The sequence below is a fragment of the Paroedura picta genome, chromosome 16 (assembly GCF_049243985.1).
Source record: "Paroedura picta isolate Pp20150507F chromosome 16, Ppicta_v3.0, whole genome shotgun sequence".
Lineage (NCBI taxonomy): Eukaryota > Metazoa > Chordata > Lepidosauria > Squamata > Gekkonidae > Paroedura > Paroedura picta.
Genome location: NC_135384.1, coordinates 18,066,253 through 18,093,490, shown reverse-complemented (window position 1 = coordinate 18,093,490; position 27,238 = coordinate 18,066,253). Strand labels below are relative to the sequence as shown.

Here is a 27,238-nt window from a genome sequence, read left to right as displayed (position 1 = left end):
TTGTAACCCCCCTGGAGCTAGGTTCTTTAGAGAGGCAGCACATATATTTTCCAAATAAATAAATCAATAAATCCTAGCACCCACTCCTACCATAAATAGATTTAAAAAATATTTATATATTTATTAACCACCAGACCCAAACCCTGCCGGCTTGTGGTGGTTTACAATAACATTTAAAACCCACATAAAATACATAACAATACCATAAGAACATACTGGCGGCTCATATACTGTGAACCTCCCCCCACCCCCATCCACACCCTATAGTAACAGCCACCACTACACCCACACCCAGGGGGGCATCGTCTGCCAATGTCCGGCCTATGGGACCTCTACTGGGAGGGACGCAATCTTCCTAGCTTGGTCTCAACCAAATGCCTGGCAGAAGAGCTGCATCTCACAGGACCCGTAGGACCTCAGCTCTTCTGAAAACACATTCTACTAGGTTGGGGCCAGGACTGAATAGACCCTGGCCCTGATCAAGACCAGGCATACCTCCTGGGAGCCAGGGAAAACCAACCAATTCAAATCCGCAGAGAAAGAGCCCTGTGGGGGGCATAAGGAGACAAGCATTTCCTCAGATAAGAAGAAGAGTTGGTTCTTATGCCACTTTTCTCTACCCAAAGGAGGCTCAATGTGGCTTACAGTTGCCTTCCCTTTCCTCTCCCCATAACAGGCACCCTGTGAGGTAGGTGAGGCTGAGAGAGAGAGGCCCAGGCCACAGTTGGCCTGAAAGGTAAGAACTTAAACCTTAAACCTAATCTGGAAGCCAACCGACAACCAGTGCAGCTGCCTCAGCACAGGCTGGATGTGGATCCTCCAAGATGACCTCGTAAGGACCCTAGCAGCCACATTTTGAACCAATTGCAATTAGGGTTGTAGGATTTGGCTCCTGAAGCGGCTGTTCCCGTCTGTAGCAGCCAGCGCTGCACCGCAGGGGCGGGAGGCGCAGGCAATGCACACATGCAGGTGCAGAGCTCTGCACCGATGTGTGTGCATCACCCAGTGCGCCAGCACCTCCCCCCGCAGCATGGTGCTGGCTGCTCCAGGTGGAAATGGCCGCCTTGGTGGCCAGATCACACAATCAGAGATAAGAGGAGGCCCGTGTAGAGCGAGTTATAGAAGTCTAATCTGGAAGTGAACCTTGCATGGATCACTGTGGCCAAGTGTTCTGGAGAGAGGTAGAGTGCTAGTAACCTTGCCTGGTGCAGGTGGTAAAATGCCAACTGGGCTACCCTCATGACCTGAGCCTCCATAGAAAGGGAGGCATCAAAGATCTCCCCCAAATTCCTGGCCATAGGTACAGCCAGGGAGGGTAAGACATGTTTCCTGATCCTGTCCCCTTCTGCCCAGCCACAGGACCTCCATCTTGGAGGAACAGAGTTTCAGGTGACTCTGCCTGAGCCATCCAGACACCACTTCCAAACAAGTGGCAAATGTTTCCCGGAAGGAGTCTGGCCAGCCGGCCATCAGGAAATACAGCTAGTTGATATCCGCGTATTAGTAACAACCTAGCCCCAAACTCTTGCAGGACCAAATGTCCAGGATCTTGTCCACTTCATAGTGGATGTGCTTGTTGACAAACATGGGATTGGGCCATTGGCTGCAGGTTGCCAATGCTCAGGACACAGGGCCTGTTTGAGCAGACTGCTGTGGAAAACAGGATGCACATGCCTTCAAGTCTTAGGGAGCTTAGCTTCTACAGTCACACTGCTGGAAGGGAGGCACAAACTGCTTTCCCCAGTTTGCGAGAGGTTTGCTGAATGGAAATGTACACTTGGTCCCCCTTTGCCAGATGGAGCCCTCCAATTGGTTAGCCATTTGTAATCCTCCTTTGCAGTATCTATGGTGGACATGAGCTGTGGCCAAGCCTATTGGATGCGTTTTGCTCACTTGTGCAAGTCTGGGGGGTCTTCGAATCATAGAATCATAGAGTTGGAAGGGACCTCCTAGGTCACCTAGTCCAACCCCCTGCACTATGCAGGACACTCATAATCCTATCGCTCACCCACTGTAATCTGACACCCCCTTGAATCTTCGCATAACCTGCCTCTCTGTCAGATGGCTCTCCAGCCTCTGTTTAAAAATCTCCAAAGATGGAGAACCCACCACCTCCCGAGGAAGCCTGTTCCACTGAGAAACTGCTCTAACTGTCAGGAGCTTCTTCCAGATCTTTAGATGGAATTTCCTTTGGATTAATTTCATCTAATTGGATCTGGTCAGTCCCTCCGGGGCAAGAGAGAACAACTCTGCTCCATCCTCTACATCGGGGGTCATCAACCCCCAGGTCATGGCCCATTGCCGGGCCGCGAGAGCCTCGGCAGCGGGCCGCGGCTCCCTCCCCCACCCCCCGCAGCGAGAAGCTCATCAGGCCACGAGCAAATCAGCCACCGAACCATTGGTGGTGCAAACGTACATGCATGGCAGTTTCACACATGTGCGCATGCGCAGAGCAGCCACGCAAGCACATTTGTGACCCCCCCGGAGTGCAAATGTGCCTGCGCTTTTGCGCCCCACTGGGAACACAAACATGCATGTGCGGCAGCCCGCACATGTATGCATGCGTGAAACTGCCGCATGTGCACGTTTGCGCCCCCACCAGGTGCAATACGCATGCGCGGCAGGTCCACACATATGCGTTTGTGCAGGGCTGCTGTGCATGCGTGGGGCCCCGGGTTGCTCTCTCTCCCCACCCCTTGGCAATGGGCCGCAACCTCAAAAAGGTTGTGGACCGCTGCTCTACATGGCAGCCTTTTAAATACTTGAAGATGGCTATCAGATCCCCTCTCACTCGTCTCCTCTCCAGGCTAAACAGACCAAGCTCCCCCAAGCTTTCCTCATATGTCTTGGTTTCCAAGCCGCTCACCATCTTTTTTGCCCTCTTCTGAACACGCTCCAGTTTGTTCCACTGTGGCGCCCAAAACTGAGCACAGTACTCCCAGAGCAGAGCAAATCGGTACCATCACGTTCCATGATCTAGACAGGAGATTCCATTTGATACAGCCCCAAATTCCATTTGCCTTTATAGCCACCAAGTCACACTGCTGATTTATGTTCAATGTACAATCTACTAAGACAACTATATTCTTTTCACACATGCTACTCCCAAGACAAGTCTCCCCCATCCTTATTGGTGTATTTGGTTTTTCCTACCCAAATGCAGAACTTTACATTTGTCCTTATTGAATTTCATTTTATTCAGTTCAGTTCTCAAGCCTATCAAGATCATCCTGTCTTCTGTTGCTGTCTTCTGTTGTATTTGCTACCCCTCCCAGTTTAGCATCATCTGCAAATTTAATATCCCCTCTAATCCCTCATCCAATTCAGTTATAAATGGCCCTGAGGGGCCTTCGAGGTAGGGATGGGATGAACCCACACTCCACAAGACAAACCCCACCTCAAAACAGGACATCCCTGTGCTTGTATGGACAGAATTTTATATATATACACAGAAAGATAAGAGTTAAGAAATACCCCACCATGAAACCTGAAGTAGCATATGTAGTCCACTGCTTTACAGGAGGGTTGGGACAGTAGGTTGTTTCTTGTGTTTTAATTGTTATCATTGTCTGATATGAACCACCTTGAGCCAGCTGGCCGGGAGTGGCAGGTTATAAATTTAATAAATTACACTAACTAAACTAAACTTCAAACAGTGTAGCCCCCCCCTTCCAGCCATTGTCACCATGTGGACTGGGGCATCTCAGTGGTCGCCACCTCAGTTCTGCTCAGTGTTGTTAACCTTTTTTTTTTGAGAAATAAGTGCAAGGGTAGAGGTGACCACGATGCTAACGCTGGAGAATGGCCCCCATATAGCTTTAATTGTATTTATTTCATCAATTTCTATAGACATTAATATCTATTAAGAATTATCAAATCAACAATAGATTGAAGAAGGCGCTGGCAAGTCTGAGAATAGGTTCCATGGTGTACCTTCATTTCAGACCCTCAAATGTCTTCTGGCACTTAGCACTCCATTATAGTTTGGTGCTGGGCTGCCTTGGCCCATCCCCACGACCCTTTATTTTGCCTATCTGGACAAAATTGGCCGGGAAATCCCAGTAAAAATTTACAAAGCCAAGGAAACTGCAACTGGTGCCTCGTGCATCATGATGTCCAGCCTAATACATCCTGGACCTTTGCAGGGTCCATCTCCACACCCTGAGTGGAGATCCTATATGTCAGGAAGTCCAGTTTGTCATTATGCGATGCCAAGCCAGCATCTGTGAGGTCAGGCTCATGGATCAGGCTCCCAACCCGCCCACCTCCCAATGTTTTGCCCCACGGCCGCCATTCCTGTGATGGCCTTGAGCTCCCGGTGTCCAGCGGGAGCCGGGTGGGTGGCGAGGCCTTGGCCCGGCCAAAGGGAAAGGCTCTCTGCGTCTTTGACGCGGCGGGGTTGTCCCTTGCCCCACCCCGAAGCCCTGAGATCGGGTCGGAGCCAGCCGGGGGGGGGACCCCCCAAGGCACAGCCTCCCTGGGCCCGGCAGAAGCCCCGAGTTTGCCTGGGAGCCGGCCGCAGCTGGGGGTTTCTGCCAGACTCATTGCCGGCCCCTAAACTCCTACCCACCACTCTCTACCCTGCGATCAGCTGGATCAGTTCGTTCAGCACCTGGGGTTGGTCTACCCTGCCAGTTCGTTCATCATCTCATTTGCCAGCCCTGGCTCATATTGGTCAGCTAAAGCAGCCTCGTTCCAGTTGAAGTCCTGGGCAAGGATCTGGAACTCAGCCGTATAGTCTCAGACTGACCTTTACCCTGGCTTAACTGCCCAATGTAAAGAGTCACTCTCTGGGCATCTCCAAAGAACACGACCATCCGTGCTTCAAATTGCAGAAAACTGTTGAGCTCAGATGCACCTGCCAGCAGTAGCCCAGTGGGCTGTGGCACCTTTATGGAGGCTTATCAGGAAGCTGACCTGGGCTTGGTTGTTAGAGCTCACCCGAGCGTTAAGGAAAAGGTTTACTTGGGTGACAAAAGTGGGGAAGTCCTCTTGCCACCCATCAAACTTCTCCGGGGCCTTCAGTGGGCAGACAAGAGGTGCAAATGGCAGCATTGGTGGAGGGCACACTCATGCAGCAGCATGGCCACCTTTGTGTGCAACTGCCAGTGCCGGGTGGCTTCCCAGTAAGTCTGCAAGACTCTGCTCCATGTTGGGTGGGGTCAAACTGTGTTGCCCTGCTGGGCAGCAGCAGCAGTGCAACCAGGGGGATTGGGGTGGAGCAGAGGGCCAGTCAGAATCCAGTCCGGGTGGTCGGGAGCCAAAAGAGTCAGAGTTCAAACACAAACCAGAGACAGAGTCAAAGGTGGGCACTGAAGGTTGGAGAGCCAAAGGTGGTTCATCAGGCAAGCCAGGGTCAAAGAGCCAGAAAGGAACAGCAGTCAAGTGGGGGTTGAGGAGCCGAGCTTAGCTACACAGGAACAGGTCTCAAGAATTAGGCAGGGTAACACGGGCATTGACCCCACAAAGAACCTTGACTCAAGGCTCTGCTGAAATAGCCAGAAACTGGGTGGGGCAGCTCTCAGCCAAAGACCCTGCAGCTGGAGTTAATCCTCATGAGAGGAAGGAGCTGCAGCTGGATCCCATCTACCCTGACAGGGAGCTGCCATGTGTGCCAATCTTCTAACAGCTGTCAGGGGAGATCGCCTCCTCCAAGGGTGTTGTTCAGGGCTTGCAGGAATCTTGCCTGAGGTTGCCGGTGCTGCTCCTCTGGTGATTCTTCCAGAGTGGTGGCTGCTTTGTCCAGGGGCTTGACATCATAGCCCCGGGGATCTACGTGGCTGGGTCCAGGCTGCTCTCCATCAGGCAACTCTGAGGCCATGTCTCCCGGCTGTTCCGGGAGTGAGTCAAACGGCACCTCTGGACCAGTGCCTCCTGGCGCCAGCTCTGGTGGCGCAGCCGGTGTGGGCTGTTAAATTATTATTCCCTGTTGTTATTTTTATTATTTCCTTTGCTGTATTTCTATTTCACACAAAAACCAAGTTCCGTGTATTGTTCTTTTACGGTCCATGTGAACCGCCCTGGGCCTCATATACAAATGTAATTAATAAATAAAAAATAATTGACTGGTGGACTTGACAGTACAGATGATTGTTCTAGAAGATGTAGAGGAGGTATTCATTTGATGGGGTTAAAAGGGAGGTGCACACTGATTCCTTTTAGGGCATTTGCAAGTGAAGCTCAGAAAATCAAGCCACAACTTGAGGGAATAACATGGCTGCAACTGGAGTACTAGAATGGCGCTTTAGTGCTTTGACACACCATGTCCAAGAGGCCCATCATGCTTTAATTAAAAATGATGGGGAACTGTCTTGGTGAAAAATTGGCAGGGCCAGGCTATGCTTGGCTATCTTCTTAGTGAAGACCTTTTCAAATTCAAGCCAGCCTTTCTCAACCTTTTTACCATTGAGAAACCCCTGAAACATTCTTCAGGCTTCAAAACCCCCCAGAAATGGTGCACTGGTGCAGAATATGGTTGGGAAGGATAGCTGTGGACACGCCCACCTGGGGCCCCTCCCCTGTATACCCATCATTAGCCATTTTAGGAGGGGGAGGGCAGGTCAACATGACCATAGGTGGTCATATCATCTGATAAATGTTTACCAATTTTTTTAAAAATAAAAAAATTAATTAGCTCCCACCCATTCAGGACACGCTTCCAGGGCCATCAAGAAACCCCAGGTTGAGAAAGCCTGGCTTAAGGTAAGCATACAGGGCAAAAAAGCGAACCTGCTGCTCTGTGAGCCTGGCCCCACGTTCCTATTGTTCATGTCACACCTGGCCAGTTGTGAGGCTTCACACTGTCTGCCAACCACAGGAGCTTATCTTGCATGCTTCGTTTCTGGCTATCCTCATACAGAGCTCTAAAACCTCATCACATAACTGTACTAAGATGTAGTCTACACTGGTGGTCCCCAACCACCGGGCCGCAGCTCCCTCTCCCCGCCTCTCCCCTTGCAGTAAGAAACTTCTCCGGCCACAAGCAAATCGGCCGCAAAAGCAGCCCGGCAAGCTTCTTTTTGTGTGTGGGGGGGAGGGAAGCAAGGCTGGGCCGCACATGCGTGTTTGCGCCATGCAAATGCGCCATGCAAATGCGCATGTGTGGCAGTTTCACACATGTGTGTTTGCGGCTGCGCATCACGCAGCATGTGTGGCCGGGCGATCATCCTCCCCACCGCCGCCTTTCCGCAGCCTTAAAAAGGTTGTAGAGCACTGGTCTACACAGTTTTTTTTCAGATGATAAGGATCGAGGTTGCTGCCTGTGACGTTTTTGGGAAATTAGAATGCCTATTTCATGAAACTTTTTATCTATATTCTGTGGCACAAAATTACTTTCTCCAGTGTGGCCAGGTTATGTCTTTATAGAAAAGAATATTAAGGCAAATCAAATGAACTGTTATTGATGCAGCATGAACTTTCATAAATAGGTAATAAGAAATCTCACAATCTATAAACAGGAAAAAAAAATAAAGATACAACTGGAATTTCTTAATATCATTTGCCAGGATAGATCTGAAGGCCTGGCATTGCTTAAGTACTGCTTAAGTCCTCTGCATTCAGAGGATACAACCACTTGTAATACATCTTCCATAAGTAAGAAACTAATCTCATCTTTAAACTGCCCGTGGCGCCACGGGTGCCACGGACTAAATAATTCGGTAAGGGGGGTAGAGGTGGGATTAGTCCGTGATGAGGAAGGGTCCGGATTGGACCCTTCCTCACGACAGACAATCGGAGGGACCAATCAGCAGGCGCTCCGATTCCCAGCTCCAGGAACTGTGAGCCGCGCTGTGCGCGGCTCGCAATTCCTCCCGGCGTGACGCGGTGAGAGGCGCGTCAGCCTGCCGCCAGCGAAACAAGCTCGCCGCCGCCGACCAGCCCGCCGCCGACCAGCCCGCCGCCGACCAGCCCGCCGCCGACCAGCCCGCCGCCGCCGACTGAGGTCAGGACCTAGCGCCCGCTGCATTCCCCTGCAGCGGGCTTGATTACTAGTTTCTTTATAAAAGAGAAACGTCCATTATATCCCTGGTACTGTGACTGTGCTTAGAGAATGACTGACACTGGCAGTTTTCAAGCAAAGGTTGGATACACACTTTTCTTGGATGCTTTAGGATGCTTTGGGCTGATCCTGCGTTGAGCAAGTGGTTGGACTAGATGGCCTGTGTGGCCCCTTCCAACTCTATGATTCTATGATTCTAATATGCTACATGTCAGCTTGGTGTAGTTGTTGGTGTAGAAGCAGTGGCTTCTAATCTGGCAAGCCGAGTTTGATTCCCCGCTCCTCTATAAGCAGCCAGCTGGGTGATCTTGGGCTCTGATAGTGCTGTTCTGACTGAGCAGTTCTGTCAGAGCTCTCTCAGCCTCATAAGCCTCACAGAGTGTCTGTGAGGAAGGGATGGCAACTGTAAGCTGCTTTGAGACTCCTTTGAGCAGTGGAAAGCAGGGTATACAAACAATTCTTCTACATTTGAAGAATATATGCAATTGCCATTTCTTCTGAAATGAGCAATGCAAGGATTTTCTGTCCTGGTACTTGCTTACCAGATCACAGATTAATATGCCCTATGTGCATGATCAAACTAAATAACTGAAAAGAATGTCTGGTTTGATGTTTCTTGCCCTAGATTTGGGTGAGCACCCTCTTTCCATTGTAACCTCTGTGACCAGTTGGTGCTACTCAAAAAACTGTAGTTTCTGAATTAAAACATCACAAGAAACAACTTCTGCAGACACAACAACTACAAACCCTAATTTTCAATCCTAGCTTCTGCCAGCCCAGTTTGTAATAGGTCCATCTGCAGTCAGACTAACAGCTAAATTGGGTTTGATCAAACTATGACTTGTTCTATAAGACTTACTTTAAAAATGCAATATCAGATCTGTTACAAGGGTAATGTGGGATTGTCTGAATAATTTTATAGTGTTTCCATATAGCCAATGGCTTTTCAAAAGGGAGGCATCGTAGAACTGACTTTGGCTATGGTAAGCCAGTTTTATTTTATCTGTGATCTGATTGAGCTGTTTTAAATTTTATTTTATGTAGCAATTAACAATAACAATGAAAAGATTGGCCCCACATGGGTCAATCTACAGTCTCTCTATTCATTGGTGTGACTTAGAAACTAGACATCTTTTTCTAGTTTTCCACTCTAGAATTCTTTTGTTAAATGCTGTTATACAAATCTCTCTCCCTCTCCTTGTTTTTTTTATATATCTACCTACTAGAAATAAAGCCCGCTGTTCTAAAAATACAGCGGGTGCTAGAACCACGGAGCATTGGCGGGCTTCTCCTGGCCACTGGAGCGACTGAGAGAAGGCGGAGCGCCCCCCCCCCCACTGCGGAGCGTTGGCGGCCTTCTCCCGGCCTTGGCGCATCTATGACGCAGCGAGGCTGCTCCAGTCGCCAGGAGAAGGTGGAGCACCCCCCCCACACACCTAGGAGCATGGCTGGTGCTTCTCCCGGCCGCAGGAGCAGCCTCGCCGTGTCTATGAAGAAGAAGCAGGAGGACTCACCGCGCGGGCTGCCAGTTCAGTCTGTGCGGTGAGTCTCCGGCCGGGCGAAGCAGCCAATGGGGAGCTGTGCTTTGCACGGCTCCCCATTGGCTGCTCGGGCCTGGATGGACACTCAGAGGGTTTTTATCCCGGACAGTCTGCCAACTGCCTAACTCCTCCCAGACAGCCCTTTTATTTAATCCGCTCCGCAGGAGCGGTTTAAAGATTGAATGGAAATAGGGCAACAAAACCTTTCATAAAATAATTCCAAATATTTAATTATTTGATTTGGATAGCTAGAGTGGCTAGAATGTATGCAGTTAGTTACAAGATTCATATCCCTCACTGGGCTGGGACAGCTTGAATATAATCTTTGTCAGACTAATTTACCTCACAAAGCAAGCCTGGAGGAGGAAAAAATCTCTAAGAGCTCCATGAAGGCAGGGTGAAAAAATTTATAAAATACTATTATCAGACAGGGCAAGATGGGGTGAGTGGAGATTTAGGGTTTGCTATTTTATTTTTGTTCTTAACTATTATTTTAAGGCACCCTGAGCCACAAGGAAATGAGGGATATAAACATTTTAATAAATAAACCTTGGTTAGATTTGTATTCCCAAATCCTGGGGTGAATATCATATAAAACCTAACAATAATAAATAAATAAAACGTTAAGTTACCATAATTCCCTTTCGGCCTTAATCTCCTGACACCAGCCTGAGCTTGCAGAAAGAAAGGTGGATTGTACAAAACAGGAAGCCCAAAATACGAGGATGAAGAATTGCTGTGAGCAGTGGAGCAGCTGGCCCAGAACACTGTCTCCGGGAATAGAAAAACAACCCACAAACAGAGCAAAGGGAAAGGCTGAGTGTTGTTCTGCTGGTCTGATGGGGAGGTTGAAATCTATACTAGGACTACCAAGCTCACCTTGGGGGAGCCACTTGCCTTCAATCTAATCAGCCTAAGAGGGTGGTTGTTGTGGACACAAGGGGGTATAGAATAATCTCATTGATGCATACTGTCTTGAGCTCCTTGAAGAGATATAAATGTGATGAGTAAATGAGTAGCAAAATATTATAGATTTTGTCAGTCCCTGGCAGATGCAAGCTCTAGGGTTGCCAAGCCCCCTCGGGCCACCAGAGGGGATGGGAGGGTAGGGTTGTCAGATCCAGATTGAGAAGCTTCCGGAGATTCGGGAGGACAAGAACCTCACTGGGGTACAATGCCAGTGTCCAGCCTTCAAGCATCTGTGGTCTGCAGGGGAACTGAACTTTGTAGTCACAAGATGTGCTGTAATTCCAGGGGATCTCTAGGTTCCATCCGGAGGCTGCTGTCCCTAGCAAGCTCCCTTCTACCACTATCTCTCCTCTGCAACTGCTTCTTCCTCTCTGATGTTCCCCTTGGACCTCAATATGATGCTGTGCTACAAAGTATCCTCCTCCTTCAGCCTCATCTAGCTTTCCACTTACCCATTTCTTGCAGCTGCCCTATAGCTCTTGAACGCACCCTCCTAGTCACCCTATTTCTTCATCCTGGTGGCTTGTCCCACAATTGTGCAGAAGTGACTGCAGGCCCCTCTCCCCCTTCCTCCACCCCAGGACTACCTTGTTTTCAGCCACTGCATTCAGCCTTAGCCAGGTCTCCGTGTTCAGCGGAACAAAGGGTGTACCAGCCTGAAGGGGCAGAATGGACTGTATTACTTCAGAAAGAAGATTCACATTGAAAGAAATAATCCCTGAAAAAAGAAAATCTGAAAAACAAGCAAAAATTATGCTAGATTTAGAACATCTATTCTGAATTTGTATTTTATACAGGGGAGCATTTAAAAACTGGTAGTTGAAATGATAAAGTCCATTGTGTCACACCTCATTCTCCTGTGCATTCATCTGCCTCAACATACTGCCACCTCATTCTCCCACAAATCCATCTGCCTCAATATTCCATCACCTTATTGGAACACCTCAGTCTCCTGAGGTCTCAACATTCCACCACCCACCAACAACCACTGCCTCAACATTCCACCACCGACCCCCTCATTCTCCCATACATTTGTGTGCCTCAAGATTAGACCACTCCATTCTCCGGCACATTTGTCTGCTCAGCATTCTACCACCTCATTCTCCTGCAGACATTAAGCCAGTTTTCAAGGGGAACCTATATGTGATTTCATGAACAGAAATCCAGATGTAATTTGGCTCTAAGAAGGAGCCAAGGTGTGTGTGGGTCTGTGTATGTAAGAGAGGTAAGCAATTTGGACTGTGCTGTGAGATAGGGTTAGCTTTTATTCCCCCAACATTATTTTCCCAATTGATAATTACCTCTTCCCTGGATTGTGTTAAACTCAAGGAACAAAGAAGACTGGCACAATATCAGCACTGGTCTTTTTCCCTGCTGGGTCTTAAAGTAGCTGGGAAGAGGTATGTTAAAATCAGGGGATGGCATCAGGAATGACATGGGGAAAATAGCTACTCCCCTTCTTTAGTGCTGTTCCTCAGTTCATAGAAAGACACACACACACAGACACACACACACACTGCTACTTTTCTCGGCCAGGAACGTCTCCTGTTATTTGGTCTTTTGGTTGGAAAGAAAAAGGGCCTGCCTTCAGAACTTCAGCAACACTGGAATTGCTTGGGGGAAATTTCAGCCCTTGAGCCATAATTCAAAACCCAAATAGCCAAACAGTAACTAAAAGAAATATGCATACCCAAGTTTAAACATCTTCAAGTGAAGAAAGCTACGTGTTTTCAAGGCTGGATTTCAAAGTATTGGTTTTCAGGCATGCATATTTCTTTTATCTAGATTGGTACATATAGTTGGCAAGAAAAACCTTGAGGCAGGAAGGTACCCTGTCAACACTTCTGAGCCATGTATACCTGTCTCTTCTATTTACTGTCAGTGAATGTTTATCTATTCACTTGTAGCTTATGTCTGTTGGTCTGCTCATCCCTATTTATCCACCTGTGTACAGGGTATCTGTCTGCCAGTCTTCTTGTGGCTGCTTCCTTGTATCCTCCTTATTTCCATCCCAAGTATCCTGATTTCTTTTTCTCCTGCTAGCACTGAGGGCCTTTCCACATGCCATAAATATAGTGAAATGCTTACCTGGTGAAGATGCTACATTTTTGGTGTTTCACATGACATTGCCAACATCCAGTGTCCAAGCAGCAAACCACTAGCTACATCCTTCATTTTAAAGCGCTAGCTGGGGAATCGCATAAAGTGGATTCCTCAACCTAAAAAGCGCCAGCTAGAGGATAGCAACCAGCAGGCCACACACTAAAGAAATGTATGGAGGTGAAGAAGCACTATCTCCACCTCCAATGTCCCATCCTCGCACCCGCCTCCCTCTCCCTTCTCCCAGGGACAGGTTTTTGTTTTTGTTTTTTATAGCAAACTGTCTGGAGCAATGAACAGGTATACAAGCATGCAGGCAAAGCAAAAAAAAATTCTCCCAAGATGTCACACAAAGCATGCCTCTCTAAAGTCCCCCCCCACACACACACACAAAAACACATCAGGAACGAGATTTTTTTCCCCAGTATCAAGACTTGTGAGTCCATAATAGGTGGCATTCAAAAAGACTATGCATCTATGCATCAATGGAGGATTGAATTAAAAACAATAGCAGGCATCGCAGTCCCTTAAAAAGGTTGAGAAAGGGTTGCCTGGCTTGATTGACAGGCGGAAGAGAGTTGCGTGTAAAGCGCATTGCTCTCTTCCGCCATTTCAAGCAGGCATGTGGAGTGTAAAGAGCATGAAAAGGCAGCAGATGGAGCGAGACAGTCAGAAGGTGAGAAATGGCTGGAGGCACAATCAGTTTTAGCGCTATGCCATTACGCTGGCTTAACGCTATTTTTTTCAATGTGTGGAAATTCCCCGAATATTTACTTCTGTGATCTCACCTGCACAATTTTGCACTCATATTGGGTCTCATTTAGACTGGGCATCCACCTTTGCCCAGCAGCTCTCCCAGTTCAAGCAAGATGTAGCACAGGCTCAAACTTCCACTCCACCATGGAAGCTTGCTGGGTGACCTTGGACCAGTCACGTGCTTTCAGCTTCACCTACCTTACAGATTGTTGTGAGAATCAAATGGGGGAAAGAACAAGTCAAGCTGCTTTCACTCCCCGGGAGAAAGGTGGGGCATGAATGAAGTAAATAAAATAAAGTTGCATGGGTGAGATCTTCTGTGTGGCCAGCATCATGTTTAAATATGGCTTTATTGGGGGAACAGGACAGGGTGTATGGGGCAGGTGACAGTAAGGGAAGTTCTGCACAGAGTTGTCTCCTGCCCGCAATTGTGGGATAGTAAATTCCACTTTTTCACCCCTCCATACTGAAAAGCCTTCCCACATTTTTCTGCTGCTGCTCAGCTAACTCAGAGAACTGGAAGCCAAAGATCACCTCAAACCCTTTTCCTAGGGATTGGTTTAAAATAAAACATTTCTGCCTCTGGTACTGACACAATTTCATCTGATTTACAAGATGATTGAGACCATTTGGAGCAGGGGTAGTCAAACTGCGGCCCTCCAGATGTCCATGGACCACAATTCCCAGAAGCCCCTGCCAGCATTCGCTGGCAGGGGCTTCTGGGAATTGTGGTCCATGGACATCTGGAGGGCCGCAGTTTGACTACCCCTGATTTGGAGGAACTGCCATCCACAAGAGTAGAGAGCAGACCGAACCTGATTTACCTGAGCATTCATTATGAAGGGAATAAAACCTAAGGAACAAAGTGCAGCACTTAGCAAGTCACACCACACTAGTCCAGTGGCACCTAGAATCATAGAATCATAGAGCTGGAAGGGACCTCCTGGGTCATCTGGTCCTTAAAGACTACCGATCATTCCAGCTTGAGCTTTTGTGAGATGTGGAAGAAGAAAATCGATTTGGAATTTGTTTTTGAAAAAAATTACAGAAGACAAAGAGGAGATAGAATCATAAAATAGCCACCAAGTCACACTGCTGACGCATGTTCAATGTATGGTCTACTAAGACTCCTAGATCCTTTTCACACATGCTACTGCCAAGACAAGTCTCCCCCATCCAATATTGGTATATATATGGTATTTCCTATCTAAATGCAGAACTTTACATTTGTCCCTATTGAACTTCATTTTATTCAGTTTAGCCCTCTTCTCGAGCCTATCAAGATCATCCTGATTCTGTCTTCTGTTGTGTTTGCTATCCTGCCTAGTTTAGTATCGTCTGCAAATTTCATGAAATGCTGGAGCAGAGAGAGGACTGGTGTGAACTTTACCATAAATCTTTCAAGTGTGATTTCCTTGTGTATGGAACAAGAAGAGATTTAGTTGTTCCAAGTGGATAACTGTGTTGGGCTGAAGTAGTACAACAAAATTTGAATCCAATGGCACCTTTAAGACCAACAAAGATTTATTCAAGGTGTGAGCTTTTGTGTGCATGCACACTTCCTCTTGAATAAATCTTTGTTGGTCTTAAAAGTTTGACTCAAATGTTGTTAGATTTAGTTGTTGTATACAATTGCAGGGTGAGAGAGGCCAGGAGATCCAGCCTTTGATGGGGTAAAAATAAACAGGATTTGGGTTCTAATTCTCATTCCACTTGGAGCTCACTGGGTTACCTCGAGCTCCTCGTTCTCTCACAGGGCTGAAGTGAGGATAAAACAGGGGAAGCCCTGCACACTGCTCTTAGTTGCTTGGAGAAAGGATGGGATAAAATGTTTGACACATATAGAGAAAGGAGGTCCCCTTTATAAAATAGCCGGTGAACTAGATTTGAAAGTGGTTGTGTTCAGTGGAAATATCCCTTCATGGGTGTTCTTCTCTAGCTTTGGTTCTTTGTCTGAATAGACCCTAAGCACAATTACTCAGCAGTATGTTCCACTGAACCTTTGTGAGATTTACTTCCCAGTAAATCTACGTAGGATTGGACTATAGATGTCATGAGGCCAATGTAAACATTGAAGAAACCTCCTAAAGCACAGCATATCTGTTCATTTTTAATTTTATTTAGATAATTTATTCATTGCTTTGCTCCCCATAGGCCCAGAGTTTGTCAGGGTTTGAGACCTAAGCAGGGTGGGAGACCACAAAGGAAGCCTGCGGTTGGGATGCAAAGGAAGGCGATGGCCAACCAGCTCTTTCCTGGAACTCCCTATGGAACCTCCCTTGGTTCCCTATGAACCAAGCCATGCCTTGGTTGTGTCTCAATGGGATCATAGAATAACAGAGTTGGAAGGGACCTCCTGGGTCATCTAGTCCAACCCCCTGCACCATGTAGGACACCCATAACCCTATCGCTGACAGTGTAACCTGCCACTCCCTTGAATCTTCACAGAATCAGCCTCTCTGTCAGATGGCTCTGTCAGGAACTTCTTCCGGGTGTTTAGACAGAATTTCTTTTGAATTAATTTCATTCCATTGGATCTGGTCCGTCCCTCCAGGGCAAGAGAGAACAATTCCATCCTCTACATGGCACCATTTCCCCCCCTTTCTTTCTCCCCTAATAGGGACAACATAATTCTTCCCTCCTCATTTTTATTTTCACAACAACCTTATGAGGTAGGCTGAAAGAGATTAACTGGCCTAAGATCATCCAGCAAGCTTCCATGGCTGAGAGGAGATTTGAATCTGGGTCTTCCAAATCCTAGTGTGACATTTCAACCACTTCACTATATACATGGCTGATTTCTCAGTGGGGTTCGGGTGTGTATGTGTTTGTGTGCTTTTAACATTCTACATCACAGCTGTGCACCCACCCCTTAGCTATGTTCAACTTCTGTTGATTTATTTTGTTTCTCTTTTGTCCTTGTCTTTCAGGTATATCTGGGGCAGGGCTTGTGCCCTGCAGCTCACCTCCTTCCAGGTGGGGGTCATCCACCCACCAGTCCCACTTTCCTTCTCCCTACCCCTCTGGTCTTCGGCTCCATTCCATGGGGGTGGATGGCACGTATGAGAAGAGCAGAATGCTGAACATCCAGAATAGTGCATGGGGCAGTCGCCAGGAATGGTACCAAGACAGCTTGGTGACAGGGCCACCCAACCCAGGTATGAAATTCACAGACACAAACACACCGCCTCCTATGCACACACACAGAGCCAATCTCCTCCATTGCCCACGGTTGCAAGCCTCCAGATGTGTCTGGGAGATCTGGAATTACAGCTGATCCCCAGACTACAGAGACGAGTTTCCTTGGAGAAAGTGGCTGCGTAGGAGGTGGAGTCTATGATATGATCCCTTGCTATGGTCCCTTCCTACTAAAACTGCCTGTAGGAGGCTAGATATGCAACAGAATTCTGACTAGATTGTCTGTGACCCAGAGTGTGTGTGCGCGAGTGCATGTGCGTGTGTGGGAGGCGGGAGCCAGTGCAGAGGCAATGGATAATTAAAAGAATAGTAAGCAAGAAAAAGCTTAAATGCTTCTATCTTATTTTTAGGGCTCTGTTATGCTTATTTTAAATGAAATGTGTGCCTAGAGCTTAAGAAGCCTACCTAGGCTTGCCAGCTCCTGGTTGAGAAATTTCTGGAGATTTTGTTGTTGGAGGAAGCCTGGGGGAAAAAGGTTCAGGAAGGGGAGGGGCCTCCCCAGGGGCTAATGGGGAAGGAGAAAAGGAGGGGTTGTTTTTTTATACTGTGCTTTTCACTACCCAAAGGAGTCCCAAAGGAATCTACAAACCTTTCCCTTCCTTTCCCTACAACAGACAACCTGTGAGATAGTAAGGCTGAGGGAGCTCTAAGAGAACTACTCTGTGAGAGAGTCCCAAAAGAACTGTAACTAGGGCAAGGTCACCCAGCTGGCTGCATGTAGAAGAGTGGGAAATCAAACCCAGTGCTCCAGATTAGAGTCCATTCCTCTTAAACCACCACACCATGCTGGCTTTCATAGAGTCCACCCTCCAAAGCAGGAGATCAGGTGCAATTCTGGGAGATTTCCAGACACCCCCAGGTTTGACAGTCACATGCAGTCACCACTTAATGCATCATGTCCAATGTGCTGAGGAGAGCTTGGATCAGGGCTTAGCCTTACTCAGGCTTGGATCTCCCAGGGTGTTTCCATGGACTTTTCTTGGGGACAATTACTTTCTCATCTCCCCCATCCCCACTGCAGCCAAAGTCCCTCTCCCAAAAATGAGGGGGTGTTTTAGGATGCAACAGGACATAGGTTTGCCAACTGTGGACACAGGTTTGCCAACCATTCGGGAAATTCTGGAGATCACACAATCACAGAAGCACAGAATCATAGAATTGGAAGGGGCCCTAGAGGCCATCTACTCCAACCCCCCGCTCAACGCAGGATCAGCCCAGAGCATCCTAAATCTGAGAATGGAGTCTGGCGAGGACAGAGCTTGGGGAGCAGAAGAACCTCAGCTGAGTAGAATGCCATGCAGTCCATCTTCAGTGCAGCCATTTTCTCCAGAGGGAACTGATCTCTGTAGCCCGTTAGAATCATAGAATAACAGAGTTGAACCTCCTGGGTCATCTAGTCCAACCCCCTGCACTAGGCAGGACATTCACAGCCCTATCGCTCACCCACTGTCACCTGCCACCCCCTTGAATCTTCGCAGAATCAGCCTCTCCGTCAGAGGGCTATCCAGCCTCTGTTTAAAAATCTCCAAAGATGGAGAACCCACCACCTCCCAGGAAGCTCCTTCTGACCACTGAGAATTTCTTTTGCATTAATTTCATCCCATTGGTTCTGGTCGGTCCCTCTGGGGCAAGAGAGAATGACTCTGCTCCATCTGTTGTAATTTGGGGAGATGTCCAAGCCTCACCTTAGGGTAGCCAGCTCTGGGAACTACTTTGGGGGGTGGAGTTTGGGGAGGGTGGAACCTCAGCTAGATATAATGCCATTGAGTCTACTCTTCAAAGCAGCTGTTTTCTCCAGGGGAAGTGATCTTGGTCGCCTAGAAATCAACTGTAATAGTGGGAGATCTCCAAGTATGACTTGGAGGTTGGCAACCCAGGTGAGATGCTCCTTGAGTGGAAAGCCTTACATCTGCACAAGTGCTCCAAGACAGCGGTCCACAACCTTTTGGCTGCCGCGGACCGCTGCTCCGGAGTGGGGGGAGAGGGCGGCCCGGGGGCCCGCGCACGCGCGGCAGCCCCAGCGTAAACGTGTGCGCGCAGACTGCTGTGCATGCGCGTTAGTCTGCGCATGCGCGTTTGCGCCGCCGCCATGTCGGCGGCCGCGGCTCCCCCTCCCGGCCCCTCCGGGCCGCCACCAAATCGGCCGCCAAAGTGCCCGATTAGCTTGCGGCTCGGCAAGCTTCTCTTCCCCCCCCCTCCCGAAACAAGAAGCTTGCCGGGCCGCGAGCTAATTGGCCACTTTGGCAGCTGATTTGCTTGCGGCCTGGCGAGCTTCTCGCTTCAGGGGGGAGGGAAGAAGGAGCCGCGGCCCGGCGCCGAGGCCTTCACGGCCCGGCACCGGGCTGCGGCCCGCGGGTTGGGGACCACTGCTCCAAGAGATCCAAGCTCCTATTACATCATGGTATATTTGACATGTGAATGAATTTTTCAGATGGGAGCAGAACAAGATACGCTTTTCTATTTACATCTGTCTGGAGAGCACCATGGCAGTCAAGAAACATAAGAAGCCGGCTTCTGGGTGGTGCCAGATCTCTCCACCACGCCAGCATTCAATTTTACACCATGAACAATGGAAGGAAATTTCTTTAGCAGGCCAGAAAAAACCTCTCTTATTTGTAAAGGAGAGACCCATTGTGTTGTGATCCTTGTATGATTGGGGGGCAGGAGGGGAAATGCATACAGACTATCCCACGTTCACCCCAGTTGGAGCAGGGAATCGGGGAAAGACCTCTTCTCTTCCTACCCCCTGTAGAACAGTTGCCAGTCAGAGCAGACTGGATTAGGCTGGGTGGCTCAGTGTTTTGACTCAGCATAATTCATATGAATTCATATGATTATTTTCTATGTACAGCCTCATGGCTAATATAAATTACTGTACTTTAAGCACATTTAAAGCAGCCTTCAAAGTATTACTCCATAAATAGTAGTATGTTGAATTCAATAAGAAAAAGAATCCCTAGGATATCTATCCAATGGGTGGATCAGCTTTTCCTGTTGTATCTTATGAAGAGATGGACAAATATTCCCATCCTACATGTCGTGTGGGAATGGGGATATGTGTTTGCTGCTGCTGCTATATCAGGAGCACATTTTCACACAACTCAGTGGAATATACATTTCACTGTGTTAAGCTGTAGATGCAGAACAAATAAGCTGTCATGCTGCTGGTGCCATAACGTCTAGCCTGCTGCCTTCACCAAGCCTTCTGGGAAGAAAGCCAGCTTCTGGATTTTCATCTGTTTTTTAAATGTCTGTCCCATTATTTATTTATTATTTCAGTTTATATCCCACCACTGTCCATGGACTCATGGCGGGTCACATAAAACAGAATAAAACCCCAATAAAACCGATCCATCCCCTCAATCACATGAAACACAAGACGCAGCCTAACCCCATCCCCCCCCATCCGCAGTCAATCATCATCCCAGGGAGGGAGTTCGCAAGGTGGCCCAGTGTTGGGCAGAGGAGGGGCCTCTGTTGTTCCTGGTCCTGGCCTCAACCAAACACCTGGTGGAAGAGCTCCATTTTGCAGGCCCTGTGGAACTGAGACAGCTCCATCAGGGCCCTCAGCTCTTCCGGGAGCTCATGCCACCAGGTCGGGGCCAGGACCGAAAAGGCCCTGGCCAGGCATGCTTCTCTAGGTCCAGGGACCACATGTAGGTTAGCACCAGCAGAACGGAGAGCCCTGCAGGGGGCATAAGGAGACAGATAGGCAGGGCTCAAGCTGCGGATGTCCTTAAAGGTTAATACCAGAACCTTGAATCTGATCCCGGGCCACCACTAGCAACCGATGCAGTTGCCTCAGCACAGGCTGGATATCGGCCTACTAAGATGAACCAGTAAGGATCCTAGCAGCTGCATTTTGCACCGGCTGTAATATCCGGGTCAAAAACAAGGGTAGGCCTGCATAGAGTGAGTTACAGAAGTCTAATCTGGAAGTGGCTGTTGCATGGATCACTGTGACCAGACAGTCCAAGGGCAGGTAGGGTGCTAGTAGCCTTGCCTGGCGAGGATGGAAAAATGCTGTGCGGGCTAAACCTGTAACCTGAGCCTCCATTGAAAGGGAGTCATCAAAAATCACATCCAAATGACCGATCTAGGGAGTGATGTTAAGCGGCAGCTCAGCCAGAGTGGGTAGGCGCACTTCCTGTCCAGCTTTCTTTCTGCCCAACCACGGAACCTCCGTCTTGGAAGGGTTGAGTTTCAGGCGACTCTTCTGTAGCCATCCAGTGACCACTTCCAAACATCTGGCAAATGTATCCGAGGAGGGGAGGAAGTCCTGCTGGCCGCCCATGAGGAGATAGAGCTGGGTGTCATCTGCATATTGGTGACAACCCAGTCCATAGTTCTGAACTAGTTGGGCCAGAGGGCACATAAAGATATTGAATAATGCCACCTGTGGCACCCCACATGGGAGCTGATAGGAATGTGATAACTCCTCCTCCACAGCCACCCCGTGTCCAGTTCCAGAGAAAGGAGCACAGCCATTGAAGGCCTGTCCCCTGAATCACGGCCCTGGCGAGGTGGCAAGCCAACAACTCATGATCGACCACATCAAATGTGGCTTACAGACTGAGTAATATGAGTACAGCCGATCTGCCCTGATCCAACTGGTCCTGAGGGTCATCCACCAAGGCTACCAGCACCGTCTCTACCCCGTGGCCAGGATGGAAGCCAGACTGGTATGGGTTGAGCCCCAAAGTTTCATCCAAGTATGCCAGGAGCTGGTCTACTGTGGCCTTTTTGACCACCTTGCCCAGGAACGCAAGATCATAGAATCATAGAGTTGGGCCATACAGGCCATCTAGTCCAACCCCCTGCTCAACACAGGATCAACCCTAAGTATCCTAAAGATGCGACACTGGGCGATAGCTAGCTGGGTCCTGTGGATCCAGCAATGGTTTTTTCAGTAAGGGACAGACCACTGCCTCCTTTAGCCTCTTTTAGCTCCTCCGGGAACTCCCCCGGTAGATAGGGAAAGATTGATAATGTCTCCCAGGGGGCCTCCTATCTGCTATCCTCCTATTCCAAAAAGCCATATTTAGAACTCATTTTATGTCTGTCCGTCCCCAAATAGGATGCATTGCTAACCCACAACCTACGAAATTTCCACTCCCCGACTGGAATTCTGGGTTCTGAAGTTTGGCATTCATCCAGGTTGATAGGGCCTAGCTGGTGCTGTGATTCAGAAAGGAAGCTTGTTGTTTTTGCGTCTCTCTCTCTCTCTCCATCTGTGCTGTTTTTAGATACTGTGCAGGGCCTCCCCTCCCCACACTTCCCTTCTCTTCTCTCATCAACCTCTTCCCCACCCCATTTCCCCTCTGGGCTTATGCAAGTGTGTTTCCTCCCTTTGCATTCTGCAGAGATCTCAGCAAAAACAGAGCTGATGGGGATGTGGGGGGAGAAAGAAAGAGAGCAGGACTGGGGGTTGGGCAGGCAAGCTGGATTTGCTCGTGGTGGTGGCGACGGGGGGGGGGGGGGCATCATGACAACACTACTGTCTGGGCTGGGGCCAAGCAGAGACACTCTTCACCAAGGGGGCCTTTTGGATCTCATTGCTTCAGGGGCTGCAAAGGATTCAGGGAGGCAGGGGGAGGGAGCTGGCAGTGTCGCCTCGCATTAGGGCACTGTGGCTGACGCCCTGGCTTCGCATCGCCTGCGGAGATCCGAGTGCCTGGCTTTGTAGAAGTAAAGAAAGGTCACTGATCAGACCACAGCTCCCCTGGGATAAAAGGTTAAACCCTCATGGGTTCCCCAGATCTCCTGCTGTCATCCACCTCATTGTCCCCAAATCTCCTGCTGTCACCCACCTCTAGAGAATCCTAGACCCCAGACCTGGGATATCCAGCTTCCCTCCTTCACTCCTGTGCCAACCGCTAGGGCTCCCTCGCATCTCAGAAAACCTCTACTTAAACATTAGAACTTCTTATCCCCAGAGATTTCAGATGTCTTCCTAGCATCTTAAGTTGAATCAGCTTAGCTCAGTGAACCCAGGAGTCCTGGTTTCCAGTTCACGTGCCCTCCCTTTTTCTTGACCCCTGTAGGCCTCAGGATCACAGACCCCTGTAGGCCTCAGGCCCTCCTGTCCCTCACCAAGTGGATCAGGAGGTGAGATTCTATACCTTGGGTGTGCAGTGATGGATTAATAATTTCTTAACACTTACTAATTAATCATTCATTAACTCTTTTATAAACTATTAATAAATGTCTGTCACTGTGAACAAATTCCACATGGCCAGCCACTAGGAAGAGAAAGCCAGAGAGAATAAGGAGGGGGCAGGGGTTGGCCTGGAAATGGAGCAGCTCTGGTCTATGAGGGGTAGGGCTGGGGCCAGTGCTGCACATCATGCGGGAGTTCTGTTTCTGAGAATCCAGATGTGTAATTTGATCCTAGAATATGGGGGGAGGGGACAGGTCTCAGAGTGCAGGTGGGAGTTTGGGTCAGCAGCATAACCAGAGCTCTCAGGAAGTGCCGACAAGCCAAATTTCCATAGGTACTGGGCAGTTTCCTTTGCTCTCACAATTTTGCATTACATTCTGCTCTTGGAATGAGAGATGAAAAATGGCTTTGGGTGTCTGATATATGATTTCTGTCTGTGTAATTTCCACCTATTGCTTAAGGTTGCCAGTCTCCAGGTGGGAAAATAAAAACCAATACAGAGAGAACTTGCAGGAGAATAACAGCACCACAAAAATAATACTATTACAAATTCAGGCATGATCATCAAAGTTGCACTATATTATAAAAAAAACATGAACTCTACAATAAACAATTATACAAAACGAACCTCCATGAAAAGCAAAGACTAGGGGGAAATTCAGAGAAAACACTTTCACTTAACAACCGGCGATAGTCCCATGTAGGGCATCAACAAATGCAGATAAGGAGCAATCTGAAGTACACAAGAAGCACTGTATTAAATCCAAATTTTGGCTCTATTTTGTATAATTTATTATTGTGGAGACATTTTTGATAATATATTGCACCTTTGATTATCACACCTGAATATGTAATCTCAGTACTGTTTTTGCGGTGCTGTTAGGCTCCAGGTGAGGCCTGGAGATCTCTTGGGATTACAAGTCATCTTCAGACTAGAGACATCCGTTCTTCAGCAAAAATGGCTGCTTTGCAGGATGGACTCTATGGTGGTACACCTCACTGAGGCCCCTCTCTTCCCCAAGCCTTGTCCTCCTTAGACTCCACCCCCAAAGTCTAGGAATTTCTCCACCTCGAGGAATACATGGAGGAATACATGGAGTTTCCCCAGTGGTTAAATGCCATCTTGCACCACGTTCTTCCCTTCGAAAGCCCTGCTGGGCAGGCTTGCAGTTTCCAGTTCTTCCCCAGGGTGTGAGGAGTGAGGACTCTTCTCTGAATGATCAGTGAAGGCAGTTTCTGAAGTTTTAAAATCACTAATTCCCACTTGTAGGGATGGGAGGACCCTAATCATAATGGAATGCATATATGAATGAAGTTTGGGTGAGGGAGACATGGGGAAACATGTGAGATTCAGAAGACAAAGTAAGCGGGGGAGGAGGAGAGCAGAGGGAAGGGAATCTGAGGAGAGCTGAGCTGAGCTATTTGGCAGGAAAGAATTCAGTAGCCACTGACTGGAAAGTTGCTGTGGGGCTTGGAGGAGTTGGGTTCAAGTCTGTGTTCACTGTTGCTTAACCTTGGTTTCTGCATTTCTAAAATGAGGTCTGCCTGACCTCAACCGGGGCCAGGGCCTTTTCAGTCCTGGCCCTGACCTGGTGGAATGAGCTCCTAGAAGAGCTGAGGGGCCAGATGGAGCTTTTGCAGTTCTGCAGGGCCTGCATTCTTTCAATAGGCATTTGGTTGAGGCTGGGTGGTGGAACATTGATTGGGCCCCCCCATCAAATCACTCCACCTTTTTATGTGGGTGATGGTGTTTCCAGCCAGTGCATGGCAGGGGGTGGTGGTGTGGGTGGGGTTGGTTGATTGTTTTTTAAACTGTCTTTTAAACTGTTGTGAACCACCCTGAGCTGACTGGCCAGGAGGGGTGGTATACAAACACAATAATAATAATAATAAATTAATTAATTAAAATATATGAAAGCAGCTGTATTATCTCCTGAGATATCTCCTGAGAGCCTAGGAACTGAATCTGGGATTTATGTCTATTCATTGCTACAGAGCAAAAACCATTGCATTAAGTCCTGATACCTCTAGTGTGGGACTCAGATCCATATCCTTGTAAAAATGAAACTTCAGTCGATGAAACTAGCTGCCAAATAGCAGGGAAAATTGAGGGCAACAAAAGTAGTTGAGGGTTCTTCTTTGTTTCACATGTGGTTTTCTCACCCCAACCCCAGATAGCTGCCAGCAACTGGACAGCGGGCTGGACCCTGAGCACTCACAAGGTGCAAGCAGCCAAGACCTAGACGAGTCCCAAATCCGGTTGCAACTGAAGCGCAAATTGCAAAGGAACCGGACTTCTTTTACGCAGGAGCAGATAGAGGCACTGGAGAAAGGTGAGGGAGAAAAGGAAGAGAACACCAGTGGTGAAATTCTGGGAAGCTGGAATGGGGTGGGCAGCTAGGAAAATTTTCCTCTTGTGGGCGTGGAAGAAAAATGGAAGACTAAGAAAATCTGGGCGTCATTGTTCTCATAGTTACGCACAATGTGCTTGTACATACATGCACATTCATTTGGAGATTAGTGGAAACTCTTTTTTAATGTGGAGCGTGAGCACACATATGTGTTACACCAACAAGAAGAGAGTCAATGCATGTTGCCATGTGCCTGCATGTTGTCATGTGCTAGTTACTCTGTGGTTACACAGCTAATCTAGCCAGCTCAGCAGCTTTGGAACTCAGGCCTGTTTGCCTTCAGACTGAGTGGCTTTTCAGTGAACCACAGCAAATCCTCTGAGGTGGACTAGAAGATGATTATGTTCCTTTTCTCATGAAAGTCATGCAAGTCTGTAAACATGAATTAGAGAGGCAGCCAATAATGAAAGAAGGAATGAACTGCTAATATAAAGCTTCATTGCTAGTTCCAAGCCCTCAGAGGTCCAGAGAGCCCCCCTCCCCCAAATATGAGCCCCATTTGAGCTTGTGGCTCTGGCCAAGTAGCCCTCCTGCCCTTTCTATGAGCCACCTTTCTGTGTGTGGAGGATTCAGGGGGCAAGGACAGACATGCTGGCACTGAACCAGTAAAAAAAAAAGGAAAGGAAAGGAAATCATGACATCAGGGGAGACAATGTAGGAGTCATCCCCAACTCTATGGTTAAACCACAGAGTTGAAATTATTTATTAAATTTGTATACCACCCTCCCTTGCAGGCTCAGGATGGTGTACAGCTCAGGGCTGAATCCTAGAATGTCATCCCAATATCCTGACATCATTTCTGTTTTTTGCTGGATGTGATGTCATATGCTGGCATGACATTGGCGTATTCCATCCCATTTTTCCCCTTCCGCCTTTAAAATGACGGTGAGGAATAGGGACTACCAGGGACAGGACTCCATAGCAGAAAAAGATGCTGTAATCTTTAGATGGTGGAATGGATCATCCCACTTGAGGCTACAAACAAGTATGCCATTTTTAATGTTTCCTTATGTATCTAAGAGTCCTTCCTACAAGTTAAACATGAGCACACCGGAGAAAAAGGCTATATCACAGCCATCTAGCCATGGGGCTTCTTTGCAACTTATGGGGCGTTTTTAACATAGATGAGAATTTAAAAACATGGTCTACCTAGATTCTGAAGTGATGCATTCTTATCTCCTTTCTTGGCATTCTATTATCATATCTCAGTCCTCAGGCCAAAAGTATGGCCACCTAGTGGATTTTAGCAGCATTGAATCTTTGACTTGCTCAGCGTTTTCCTTTGGCCTTGCTTTTTCCGAAGTGTTTCAGCTCTGCTGCTTCTCAGCCCGTTTTTTTTAAATCAAAGACACACCTGTAGTGTCCAGTAAAAAGTTCTAGTCTGTAAACCGCTCCACGGTAATAAATAAAAGGCTAAGGGCAAGTTGGGAGGAGTTAGCTGCGAAGCGGCTCCTGATTCACCCCTCCGACTGTCACTCCTGGACCAAGTAGGCAATGGTGAGGCGCGCGAAGCCTGGTGAGCTTCTTGCGGAGGGGGGGGGGCGCCGCAGCCCACTGCCGAGGGTCTTGCAGGCTGTGAACCAGGGGTTGATGACCCCCGTAATAAGGGATCCAACATTTTCGCTAGGGTGCACTTCCCTGGTTCTCCATTCCCATCCAACAGAGGAGTGGGCAAGGAATGGAAGCGATAATGCAATGCCTTTAATTGACATAATTAGGAATACCAAAATGAGTAAAAGTAATTTTATTTATATTTATATACCACCACCCCCTTTTGGCTCAGGGCAGTTTACATTGTAAACAGAGAAATGGCAATACAATACAGGTTCTTAGCACAGTACAAAAGCATTCATGAACCCACAACATATATAACTTGCAAGTTATAACTGTTTTGACATTAAAGGCATAACTTTACAGAAACTACATCTGTGTAATGATTAAACTGTAGTAACTGAAGCTTACCAGACTTTGGGAGTATTTTTCAAAAATTTCACTAAGTGCAGGCTGGTGGTGGGAAGGACAGTACCCCAAAGACAGGTGCCAGGTTGTCCCCAGATATCTGTCAAGTTGTGGGGGACTGGTAATGGATGCCAGTTGTTTCCTG

General features: G+C 48.1%; 1 protein-coding gene across 3 annotated transcripts in view; it reads left to right on the top strand.

Annotated features, from left to right (window-relative positions):
* Positions 1-27,238, top strand: part of LOC143826829 (paired box protein Pax-6-like) — a 38,836-nt gene that overhangs the window by 7,324 nt on the left and 4,274 nt on the right. For 2 of the 3 annotated variants that reach the window (XM_077315908.1, XM_077315906.1), the window contains exons 3-4: positions 16,296-16,523; positions 24,898-25,056. In XM_077315908.1, the coding sequence (XP_077172023.1) occupies positions 16,409-16,523; positions 24,898-25,056 (274 nt within the window). In that variant the 5' untranslated portion in view covers positions 16,296-16,408. Of the gene's footprint in view, positions 1-676; positions 737-16,295; positions 16,524-24,897; positions 25,057-27,238 lie in introns of all 3 variants that reach the window. The other variant, XM_077315907.1, reaches the window with a different exon arrangement.